This window comes from Pagrus pagrus (assembly GCF_965226575.1).
Source record: "Pagrus pagrus genome assembly, chromosome: 21".
Lineage (NCBI taxonomy): Eukaryota > Metazoa > Chordata > Actinopteri > Spariformes > Sparidae > Pagrus > Pagrus pagrus.
In genome coordinates, this window is record NC_140208.1 from 11,282,373 (window position 1) to 11,294,099 (window position 11,727).

Consider the following 11,727-nt stretch of genomic DNA (forward strand, 5'->3'; position numbering starts at 1 on the left):
ATATTAATAATACCTGTTGTAATATTTCTAATAAGATGATAGCAGTATTCAATAGTTTCTTAACAACACTAGTACATATGCAGGTGTACAACATGTTGAGATTTTCAGATTTTTCTACATTACGTTAAATCTGTGCTTTTTAAAATGACAAAAATGCTTTTACTGTGTCACTCATTAGACCCTAAATGACACACTGAGCCTGTTTATACCTGGGATTAACATGTGTCCTGGTATTAGAAACCTCTTGAGTGACTCACTAATTCCCCGCTCTACATGCAAATAAGCACATACATCACTGGGACACGACCTTTTTTAAACAAAGAAAGAAATATGTTAAAATATTACCAGAAGGTCCAAATTAATAACAGCTTTTCACAAAGTTTATAAAGTCTCTCCTGACTCAACAAATCACAAAATTGAGAGATTTTTTAAGGGAGTCTTGGGACTTTGTCCATGGGCGACAAAGACGTAGCCTTTATTGGTTACTCTTTACTGTAATTTGAAAATTTGACATGTTCACCATTAATAAAATGTTGTCTTCTTTCATAAATGAAGTGTAAATGGTGAAAGTCAGTGTGTTCAAACAGCAGAACAGTAAATAGTAACTGCTCTTGGAGAAAGTCCCCAGACTCCGTTACAAAAACACTACATATTGTGAGTAAATGCAATCCTCTGGCAACAAAAAGTGCAACTTTAAAAAAACATATTTTTAAAGATGATATCAGCCGCCATCAACAGTTTATAGATGTACTGGTGCAACTCTTCATTTGTCATAAATACAGGTGCTTCCATGTCAGATGATTTCTTTTGCTGGGTTAAAAATGAAACAATCGTCCGTTTTTTTACAAACATTTTAATCAATGTGACTTTCAGGGACAAATAAAGGTGCTTGTTTGGTTTTCTGAAATACAAAAATCAAAAACAAACATACAACAACACAACACTCCACAAAAAGGCCCTTTGCACTATTTTCTTGTCATTTAAAAAAGACTGTCCAAAGTGTAACAGAAAGCAATAAACCAAGATTCTGTATGTGAAAAAGTCTCTCGTTGCTTGTTTTTTAAGGTGTTGGGGTTCATCCCTGAGAGAGAATGAGAGCGTCTGTCCTCATCACAGCTCGTCGTGGTTTGCCTCTCTTTCTTTATCTTCTTCTACCTTCAGTTTGAGCTCTTCTGCCTTGATCAGTCCGTCTTTATTTCGGTCCTGGTTGTTGAACATGTCGGTGATGACCTGGTCCATGGTCAGGCCGGGCTTTATTCGACCTTTGCCTGCTTCCACCTGCAGCTTGATGAACTCCCCGAACTAAAAAAGTGTGAACAGATAAAAGAGTGAATTTGTAGATTTGTAGAGCACTTTTCCAGTGATGGTCTGAGATGTTGGCATTCAGGAAAACCCTGCAGTCAAAACACCAAAACACCCTCATGTCTCACCTGTAGTGTCCACAAGTGTTTGGTGAATTAACTCATGAAGCTCATTGATTTGACTATTATTCACTATCATTTATTAATAATGGGAAATGAGATTGTCTCTCTTGAAGGTTCCTTTAGTGGCTGTTTGGAGTTTTCAATCATGTTACATAGTCTTCAACAGCAGATGGCGTTTGCTTTATTTCCTTCTTTTCTTTTCAGACATTTAAAAACCATCTTGTGAATGTTGGCTTCCTTGTAAGACGGTACAATATTTATGAATGACAACAGAACAACTGTCTGCTGATGAAGATCATGTGCTATGTTTGTGCTATGCTCTAGAAAAGCCGCTAACTGGACCTCGGGGTGAGATTATTTTGCCAACTACTGTTTCCAAATTCAAGAATGCACTTTGGATCTCAATCGTGTGAGTTGAGTTGACCACCAGATGGCGCCAAACTATAATGGAGTTTTTTTCATTACTTTTAGGAGCAGAAGTACATTTACTCAAGTACATTACTTAAAATTTTTTGTAGGTATTTGTACTTAACTTACATATTGAAATTTTACACTACTTAAACTTTTATTTTACTACATTTTGGAGGGAAATATTGTACTTTTTACTCTACTACCTTGCTGTGTGTAGTGTAGCTTAATAGTTACTTTGGAGATTACAATTTTACTTTTAAAACTATCTTGTAAAATATTTGCTGTAAACAACTAATATTAGCAAAATCTAGACTGACTAACAACAACCATAAAATGCTACTTACACACAAAAGCATCAATGACAAACTGTCCCTTTAACTAAAAGACAACAAATGCCTCTGTGAATAGAGATAATTCAGTTATTGTGTGCCGTGTGAAATAGTGCAGGTGGTGGTGACGCTGTCAGCAGTAACGTACCTCTTCCTGCGGCACCTCTTCGTTCTTGTCGACGTCCAGAGCTGCGAACAGGTCTGCGGGACTGTCCTGGAGCCACACGAACAGGTAACCAGGCGGCACTCCCTTCTCGAAGCTCACCAGCTCGATGTCAAAGACCAGCACGGCACTGCTCGGCACACCAGTGGCTGCCGGACAAAAACAAGAAGGCACCGTTTAACTATTTCTGTCTTAGAATCTGTGAAGAAGTTTAACTTTCTATCTGCAGAACTACCTTTTTTATTGATTGTCTGGACTGTTTGTGTTTTATGTTATCCTGTATTTTCTTGACTAAAAGACAGTTGTAGCCTCACCTCCTTTCTCTCCGTGTCCGAGGTGAGGCGGCACGGTCACCAGCCTCCTCTCCCCCACGCACATGCCTCGCAGGCCCGTGTCCAGCCCGTCGATCACCTTGTCCGACCCGAGAACCGCGTCCTGTAGGTGGTCGTAGTCGTGTCTGAGGACAAATCACAGTGGTTACTTATGTTTATTTGTATTGATCTAAAATATATGTGGGGCGTCTGGGGTACTCACGAGGAGAAGAGCGGCGTGCCGTCCACCAGCGTGCAGTTGTAGTGGTAGCGGACGAGGTCGTTCACCTCGGTGGTCTCGTTGCACGCCTCGGGTTTGTGGATGGTCTGGATGTCCACGGTGTCGTTGGGGTTGTGGAAGTCGATGACGTGGATGTCGAACACCAGCACAGCTGAAGGGGGGATGACGTTACCTGGAGAGACACAAGTGCACATGATTTAATCTTCATGATAGCAGTGTTGGGAATTATTCTGCTTCCATTCAGAGAGTGTTGTCTGCCATCTGTCATTTACTCTTGAATGTTTTAAGCCCCTATCCAGATTTTCAGCTCTGCATTAATACAGATGTGGATCAATGAACCAACAGTCGTTTCAACTTACTGCGAGCTACAGTAACTTACCTGCTCCTTGCTCTCCATACGCCAGGTGTGGAGGGATGATGACCCTCCTCCTCTCCCCGATGCAGACTCCCAGCAGGGCATGGTCCATGCCTGGAATCACATACCCCATCCCGATGTAGGTGTTGTATGTGCTGTTCCTCTGGTAGCTGTAACACACGAGCACGGTTTAAATTCAAATAGGATTTTTTTTTAGTCACACTTCAAGGAAATTATACTGAGGTGTTAGGCTGACATATAGATGGATGGGATAAAGGTTTCTATCTACCAGAAGAAAAGAATAACAGAACAGTAAACAGTCTTTACCAGTGAATAGGATTAATCCTCCAAATGACAATGCGTTATAACTGGTGTGTGACCTGAGCTCACCTGCTGTCAAAGGTGACTCCGTTCAGGAAGGAACCGTTGTAGTGGTACCGGACGTAATCCCCAACAATAGTCCTGCGAGTGCACGACTCGGGAACCACCTGTTCGTCAACAGTGATGTTGTCTTTTGGGTTATGAATGTCCACCAACAGGACGTCAAACACCAGCGTCGCCTGGGAGGGAATCTCTGTCCCTGGTGAGCAGAGAGAGGGCGGAGAATTTCAATATTCACACTTACCAACATGTTAGCTCATTTATGTTCAGCTATCACTTACTTGAATCTTGTTTTTTTTGTTTTTTTTCATATGATTTATTTATTTAACAGAATATTACATAATCACTTGTTTCGCTACAAAACATTACAAATTAAAGGCCCAATCTGTGAGAAAAGATGATTTCTGAGTCTCATTCCCAACTTGTCAAACACAAATAGGACATTTTAAAGTATTTTTTAAAATACAATTACATTTTTAACTTTTAAATTTCTACATCAATTTTTTATGGTTTTAACTTTCGCCCCGCTCTACTTGATTTTCTGCTCCGTGGGTTTTCCTTGTAAACAAATCAAAGTTATGTTTACATTCTCGGTTTCTCACCAAAACACACTGTGTATATCCCTGAGGCCTAACAAACGTGAAGAATGTATTTCCTCCCTCATCTTTCATTTGCAAAGCTGTTGAAATTATTTTGAATTGTGCATTTTTTTTACATCCATGTTTAATTACCTGTGCTCCCTCACGTAAACAAACATGATCCCGTGGGGAAGCAGACATAAACAAAATGGGAATAAGCGTGGTGTAGCAACTTGCTGTGATTTAAAAAAAAAAACAAAAGCATGAGGTTAAACAGCAAACTGGGTTGAGCGGGGAGATGTTAGCCTAAGGGCTGGAATGTTAAACGTTGCTTGATGAGCCTGGATCAGTCAACTCTCACATTACCAGATAATCTGTGTCTTACGGCATGTTTTGAACGAGCTCTGCACTAGTATGATCCAGGTTAGGTGAGGTTTAGGAAAAGATCATGGTGTGGTTTAAAACGCAAGTTGCTGTATTTGACACGCTGGGAGTGAGAACAGGCTGCGATTTCTTTTCTTAAGTTTAACCATCATTTACTGTCCTCTACTCACCTGATCCTTTTTCTCCGTAGGCTTTGAAGGGTGGGATGACAATGTGTCGGCTCTCTCCCACACACATGCCCAGCAGGCCCTCATCCATGCCCTTGATCAGCCAACCCTCGCCCACTAACGAGTCGTGGGTCTGCTTCTTGGTGTAGCTACGTAGGGCTCATACAAGCGCAAAGTCAAACACACAACACACCTGGTAGAACAGTACAAATACAGAAGAGCTGTCACTCAGACGGGCCTTGATTCAGAGCTTTAGATGAGAATGAGATGTAACTTTAGAAAAAGGACTGTGGTATTTAGGGTCAACACATCGCTTCATTAGAGCATTTTAGACAGACGTTTTAGATATCACCTGGAGTCGAAGACGGTGCCGTCGAGCAGCGTGCCGTTGAAGTGGTAGCGCACAAAGTCAGTGCGCATCACAGAGCGTTTGCAGTCTTTGGGAGTGTTGATGGTTTTGGTGACAACCAGGTCGGCTTTGTTCCACAGATCCAACAGGTGGATGTCAAACACCAGGGTGGTGTCTGGAGGAATCACATCACCTGCACACATGGTTAGATGAAGGTTAGATTGGACTTACACATCAGTCTTAAGAAGTGTTGAGAAGAAACAACACTATTATCCACACGCCTCTGTGAAATGACACCTTGAATGATCTTATTTCCTTATATGGCCTCCCAAGATGAAACAGGATGTTGGGAAAGAAAGCTAAAGCTAAAGCTAAAGCTTGCATAAATCGCGTTGAATTTATTCACGCCCACTAGAACTCGATAAAGTAACCACTTAATGTTCACTGTGAAATAAAAGATACACTTCAAGCAACTTAAATAACAACATTTTGATGAACAGGTTGACATAAACTCACGTTTTTAGCCACAATTTAGTCCACAATCTTTGCCCCAAACACTCACGGTGCCCAGAGGATGAATCTTACCGACTCTGGTGAACCCCCCGAGTATTCAGGGGATTACTTCACAGTTACTTCACAGTATGCTGTGACATTTCACAGTATGGTGTGAAATTTCTCAACATCTACCAGATGGCGTGTAAATTGATGTCACCATTCATGGTCCCCAGAGGATGAACCCTCCTGACTTTGGTGATCCTCTGACATCTTCTGTAACACCACCATGAAGCTGACATTCATGGTTTTCAGTGAAATTATAGACTAATTGCCTTGAACTTTGGCACACACGTTCATGTCCCCTTCAGAATAACCTGTAATTTTGGGGTTCACAACAGTAATGAGGTCTTCTATGCTTGAATTCTGCCATAAATCCAGTTTGATGTGTCTTAGTTAGTTAGATCATTTTAACAGAAGCTAATTTTTTAAGAATAATATCAAGCTTATGTTCCCTCTAAGCAAAAACATATCCAAAAGACATCCAGTGGAGAGCCAGAATGAACGCTCTTTTGACGTCTTTACACTAGCGATGCCCATGTGACATCCTGGCAGGGTTCAAAATTAAAGCTCAACAAGGTGAATGAGGCATGGGCTTCACCAGGAGAGCTATTTATCAGCTTTGATAGGTATTATGTTTTCATCCAACTTTAATCAGGTAGGCTAATGTTTCCTAGGTTGGATGACCAAACTCTTAATTTTTAATAAAGCTGATAAATAGCTCTCCTGGTAAAGTGCATGCCTCGGGCAGGCCGCTGAGGTTGAGGCTCGGGGTTCAAATCCTCCCTGCAGCTTCTGCTGCACGGAGCAAAATACAGCCGTCGTTAAAACCTTCATTTTGAACCACAAGAAGTTCTTTGGCCGTCTGTGACTGAAGTTGAAAAATTGTTTTAAAAAGTCATTGTAAACGTTTTAATTTTGAAGTGGGTCAGTAGTGAACGTTGAAAAGACGTCAAAAATCAAAGACGTCTTTGGTGTGTTTTTGCTCGGTGTGTCAGTATAATATCAACTGAAATACAAAACTTTACCAGACAGAAATGTGTAATTACATAACCACAGGGTATTTTCCACATATACATACAGGAGCTCTGGAGGCCCTTGAGGGTCCGGGGCCAACCTGAAATCTCAAATATGACCCCCTGAATGATCACACTGGGAAATCTGCTGTGCTGCATTTAAACATCCTGTTAAGGGGTCTTTAAATTCTGCAACACAATTCCAACCTCGTTCTTGTGCAGAATTATATTTTCACCTACCTGCACCGGTGCTTCCGTAGGCCAGGTGAGGCGGTACTGTGATTTTTCTGCGCTCGTTCACACACATGCCCTGCAGGCCCTTATCAATGCCAGCGATGAGCCGACCCTCCCCGAGCAGGCCAACCTTGGCTTCTCCTCTCTGGTGGCTGCAAAATGTTGTCAAAGACGAAGGAAATGTCAGAAGTGGGGCAACTGTAAAAGGAAGGAGGACTACATCTTTAAAGCTTTGCAAAAGTTACTTTCTGGCTCTCAGCTCTGATACTTCTCTGAAAGCCTCACCAACCCTTGCAGCGGATTTGTCTGGCCTCTGCAGCGTAATTACAAACTTTGCAGGGAGGGACGAGCAAAGACAGAAAACTCTTAACAAATGCATTGAAATTTTCAGATGAACTTACCTCGAATCAAATGTTTTCCCGTCGACAAACGTGGCGTTGTAGTGATACCGGACCATATCTCCACTTTTGGATTCCCTCACACAGGCTTTGGGGATGAAGTATCTGTCCACGACTACATCTCCAAGAACGGGACTGGGGTTGCACTCCACGGACGACCACGTAGTGAGGAGGAACAGGGCAAAGCAGCAGGAAAACATCTCTACAGAATCACGACAAATAACTTAGAAGGATAATAATGCCACGAAACGGGTCAACTTGAGGCCTACAGTCGTGTGCGCGCTTTTACGCAGAAGGGCCGAGGCTGCAGATGTGGAGCAGTGGAGCAGGGCAGCGGTGCCTGAATGCTGTAAACGTGGACAATCCCCAGGTTGGTGTGAAGACTTTTTCACCACAGGGTAGGAGTGACGGAGTTTGGGAGTGGGAGGCGCTGTGAAGCTCACCACAACGAGAAGAGAGCGCCACTTCCTTTAAGAAAATAAAAGAAAGTCGCAGCAGAAATGAGGTTTTGCTGCTGAAAAGACGCAAAGAAAGGAAATTAGAGCTTTAACTAACACATAGTTCTACTTTCATAACAAAACAGTGACCACAGTGTGGGGTTTTTGTCTGTTAAGTAAAAATATATGTCTGCATTTTTTTCTCTAAATGACCCACTTCCGTTTTTATTCTGAAAGCAAAGCCACCCATCGCTCCTCTGCCCTGCACCGCTGTATGCAGCTGCAGGCTGCGGAGAGATCCGCCTCTCTGGATGTCTGGATCGGCCTCTCTGAGCCGTAAAGCGTCCTGAGAGGCCCCAAAGTTTCAGCCTTTTTCATTAATGCCGTGAAAATGAGCAGCGCTTACGAGAAGCGATTAAAAGCTCCAAGTGGATCAAAATACCTCATCCAGTCTGGCATGCAAAACCGTCTCCAATTAATGCCTCGAAAACACCGAACATGTGATTACTTTATCCTAAAACCCTAAAAAAAAATACCGTTTCATTTAAAACTGGGACTTTTTAAATAAATCTCATCACATTTAGGGTGAAAACAAACTCGCATGAATGAGAAATAACCAACACCAGAGGGAACAAACTAAAAATAACTTCAATGCGCTCATGCGGTCACTTTTACGCACGGCTATTCTTGTGCCTAATAAAGAAACACGGCTGTATGTGTGTGACAGCTGCTGGAAACCCGAGACATTCACCTCTGAAAGGCCCAATCCCGGAATTCCCACAGACCCCTAAGCACTTCAGCAGACCACCGCACAGCAGCGGAACGGAGAGAAGGCGCGGACTAATATGTCGGATATTTTCTTATCATGGTTGCATTCTGCGCGCAAGGAAACTCGTTGTTGTTGCTTTGTTTGACTTTTATTTTCATGACAGCCGCTCAATATGAAAGCTACAACTTCAAAAACTTCCCCAAAGAGGAGCTCATGCCTCTCACCGCCGCGTATGGACTCGCTCTGGACCATTACGCAGCAGAGAACTGGACCGAATCCATCAAGTATTTGGATTTAAGTTTGCGTGTGCGCCGGCTTCTTAGAGACAGCGTGAGATACTGCGTGCTGCACTGTAACAGCAGCAGACACGAAGAACCGTCCTCTGAAGGGAGCCGGGAGCTCCGCGTCCACTGGCACCTTCTGGTGAGAGCGTCCTGTCAGAAGAAGTGCAGGGCGCATTTCCCAGCGCTGCAGCTGCCTCCCCCGGGCAGACTCATCCTGGAGGAGTTCAGCAGCAGAGCCCCCTACAGATATCTGCACTTTGCACACGCCAGGGTGAGACACCGATAGAAAAGACTTTATATCAATACATCACAGACGCGTCTTCTTTAGTTTGGAGAGGAGAGTTGGGAGTGAATCAACTCATGGTGCACGCATTTACTAGGATGCAAGGAGTCTTTGAGCAGGATTCCAGGGATCACCAGTAAAGTGAGCTATGATAAAGTTGCATTAAAGTTCAACTGACTAGAAATTAGAGAATCAGTAGATCAGAGTGGCCGGAGAGAGAAAAAACAAACAACCAAAGCCGCAAAATAAATGTGCTCTGATCTGGTTAGGTTTCGACACAAAAAACAGCTTGTTAGGATCAGGAGAAGATCATGGTTTGCCTTAAAATACCGGGTTGTGTCGCCACAAACGCGGCTGGAGAAGCCTTTCCCAGCCTTCTTGCCTATGTTACGTATAATGCCACCGACATGAACTTGATACAGCACATACTACATACTATATACAGTTTTTTGGATCTCTTTTTACTATGTACTTTATACATACTTATAAATAATGACGAAGCCAAACAAAGAATCCTAGACAAAGGTGCCTTTAAAAAACATTAAATCCTCAGTTGTGTCTTGGAGGCACAAGACATGAAATGTGAGAGACAATATCACTAGTCAGCAGTCTCCCTGGGGTAATTCAGTGTTTTTCTCCCAGCTGAAGGACCTGCAGAGGGCTGTCCCATGTGCCTACACCTACCTCCAGAAGAACCCAGAGGACCAGGAGATGCAACAACTGATGGAAGAGTACAAGAGCCAGTACGACCTGAGCGGCTACCTCACCGACCACGAAGAGCAACCATACGAGGTGAGGACAGGCTCGACTCTGGACTCAAGAAATAAAACATGGAAATAAAAAACACAGAAAGCATTTTGTGTTCCTTATGTTACATACACAAAAACATGTAACGTACACCTCCTACAACATCACAACTTTCCCCACATGACCGTTCCCTTCCAGCCGTTTCCATCGTTTCCTCTGACTGTATCAATCATTTCCTTTCAGGCCTCCTTTCTCAGAGGAGTGAAACTCGTCACTTCCGGGAACTACAGCAGCAGTGTGGAGCGCATGGAGGAAGCTCTGAGGCTCTACCTGCAGGAGTTTGACCTCTGTCAGGCTGACTGTGAAGGGATCAGCCAGCTCTCACCAGACACTGACTTCTACACACTCATAGCAGGTTGGTGAGCAGTCCTGAAAAACGTACTGCTACTTTTACTTTTTCCATCACTGCCTGGTTTCCAGTCCTAATAAATAATCTCCGCTCTGCTTTTCTTCCCCACAGACGTCTACATCGACACATTACAGTGTCAGCTGAAGTGTGAAGATAACCTGAAGCCTAATGTTGGGGGGCATTTTGTGGAGAAATTCGTGGCCACTATTTACCACTATCTCCAGTACGCTTATTATAAATGTACGCTTACTGTCAGCGGATTCATATTTTTATATAATATCATCCTGTCTAAAAATATTCTTTATCTCTCATCATCCGTGTGTCTGATCTTTCCCTCGACCAGTGAACGAGGGTCGCAGCGCTGTGCCCTGTGCGTACAGCTACTTCCTGTTTGAGCCTGAAGACCAGGTCATGAAGCAGAACCTGCTGTACTATGAAGCCTACAGTGAACAGTGGGGCCTTCAGCCTGAACACTTCACAGCCAGGACGGTGAGAGGAAGACTCTGACTCTCACACTGTAGATAGGGATACGACGATACAAAAACAAAGATGCCAAAAGACATTTTCTTCCAAAAGATTCAGATACATCTAACAAAATTGCTTTCAAAACGGGGACTCTCGAGGATCTTCTCAACCCCTCCAAAAAACAAGCTAAACAAGCAAACGCACCATTGTAGCGCTGCTAAAGCCAAAAAAGTGGCTGAAACACAAAGTATACCAGGTCTTCATGAAGGTTTCATCATAAATCATTGACTGCACTGTGTCTGCTGAAATCCACCAACCAACCACTTGTTCTCGGCTAACAGGTAATTAGTTTGTCATGTGATCCGTCTGTTTGAACAGGAAGCTCTCAAACACTACAACCAGACCGTCACGCAGAAGCAGATGCTCACGTTTGCGAAGAAATACTTAAAGATGGACGTTACGGTGAGGTTAAAGACATTTTGAATTTGAGGAACTTTAAATGACAGTATCAAGTGAAATCATCTTGTAAAAAGTCATGAATGTTAGTAATCCCTGTGAAACATTTATGGAAAATGGTGTTAATGGGGGTTTTTTTTAGGATTTTCTCGGACAAGAGGAAGCTGCACTTCTGGCCTCCGAGTCTCCAGATGTTGAGTTTGAAGGGATGGGAGACTACGAGGAGTCGATCTACGCTGACTGGAGTCAGCCGAAGGGCAAAGGAGACGCTGGGGAGTCAGATATCTGAAGAGTTACATTACAGTAGATATGAATATGATATGAATTTGTTATTAATGTGTTTGATTAGTCAGGATGCAGATAAAGAAGTGCAGGTTCTCTTCTGTCCTCACAGTTTGGTTTTATTACTCCATCTACTCTGTTTTTTCAGAAATAAAAGAAAGTTGATTAAAACTTTTTTTTCCACATTTTTATCCTCTTGATTGAGTAAAACACTGTATATTACAGTAGATGTGTGAGTGGTGCTCCAAAAGTATATTTAACTCTTTTACAGCTGTGAAAAACACTTCCATATGTATGAATTT

At 42.8% G+C, this 11,727-nt stretch overlaps 2 protein-coding genes across 2 annotated transcripts; one reads left to right on the forward strand and one right to left on the reverse strand.

Annotated features, from left to right (window-relative positions):
- Window positions 1-94: 94 nt before the first annotated feature.
- fkbp10b (FKBP prolyl isomerase 10b) lies at window positions 95-7,725 on the reverse strand. Its single transcript, XM_084342796.1, has 10 exons — window positions 7,297-7,725; window positions 6,902-7,047; window positions 5,097-5,286; window positions 4,748-4,893; window positions 3,625-3,814; window positions 3,259-3,404; window positions 2,862-3,051; window positions 2,642-2,784; window positions 2,313-2,476; window positions 95-1,302 (listed from the first exon to the last, which is right to left on the reverse strand). The coding sequence occupies exons 1-10, from the start codon at window positions 7,491-7,493 to the stop codon at window positions 1,111-1,113; spliced, it is 1,704 nt and encodes a 567-aa protein (XP_084198922.1). The 5' UTR covers window positions 7,494-7,725; the 3' UTR covers window positions 95-1,110.
- Window positions 7,726-8,305: 580 nt separating this feature from the next.
- LOC311250770 (endoplasmic reticulum protein SC65-like) lies at window positions 8,306-11,578 on the forward strand. Its single transcript, XM_084342797.1, has 7 exons — window positions 8,306-9,054; window positions 9,709-9,858; window positions 10,057-10,228; window positions 10,334-10,462; window positions 10,566-10,711; window positions 11,066-11,149; window positions 11,286-11,578. The coding sequence occupies exons 1-7, from the start codon at window positions 8,596-8,598 to the stop codon at window positions 11,430-11,432; spliced, it is 1,287 nt and encodes a 428-aa protein (XP_084198923.1). The 5' UTR covers window positions 8,306-8,595; the 3' UTR covers window positions 11,433-11,578.
- Window positions 11,579-11,727: the final 149 nt, after the last annotated feature.

What these genes read in the sequence shown, in the direction of transcription:
- fkbp10b (XM_084342796.1), bottom strand. Translation starts at nt 7,493, where the DNA reads ATGTTTTCCTGCTGCTTTGCCCTGTTCCTCCTCACTACGTGGTCGTCC. An exon ending in GGGAAAACATTTGATTCGAG is followed by an intron (nt 7,048 to 7,296) that starts GTAAGTTCATCT and finishes AACATTTTGCAG; the next exon opens with CCACCAGAGAGGAGAAGCCA. An exon ending in GGAGTCACCTTTGACAGCAG is followed by an intron (nt 3,405 to 3,624) that starts GTGAGCTCAGGT and finishes CGTGTGTTACAG; the next exon opens with CTACCAGAGGAACAGCACAT.
- LOC311250770 (XM_084342797.1), top strand. Translation starts at nt 8,596, where the DNA reads ATGGTTGCATTCTGCGCGCAAGGAAACTCGTTGTTGTTGCTTTGTTTG. An exon ending in TGCACTTTGCACACGCCAGG is followed by an intron (nt 9,055 to 9,708) that starts GTGAGACACCGA and finishes TTTTTCTCCCAG; the next exon opens with CTGAAGGACCTGCAGAGGGC. An exon ending in ACTTAAAGATGGACGTTACG is followed by an intron (nt 11,150 to 11,285) that starts GTGAGGTTAAAG and finishes GGTTTTTTTTAG; the next exon opens with GATTTTCTCGGACAAGAGGA.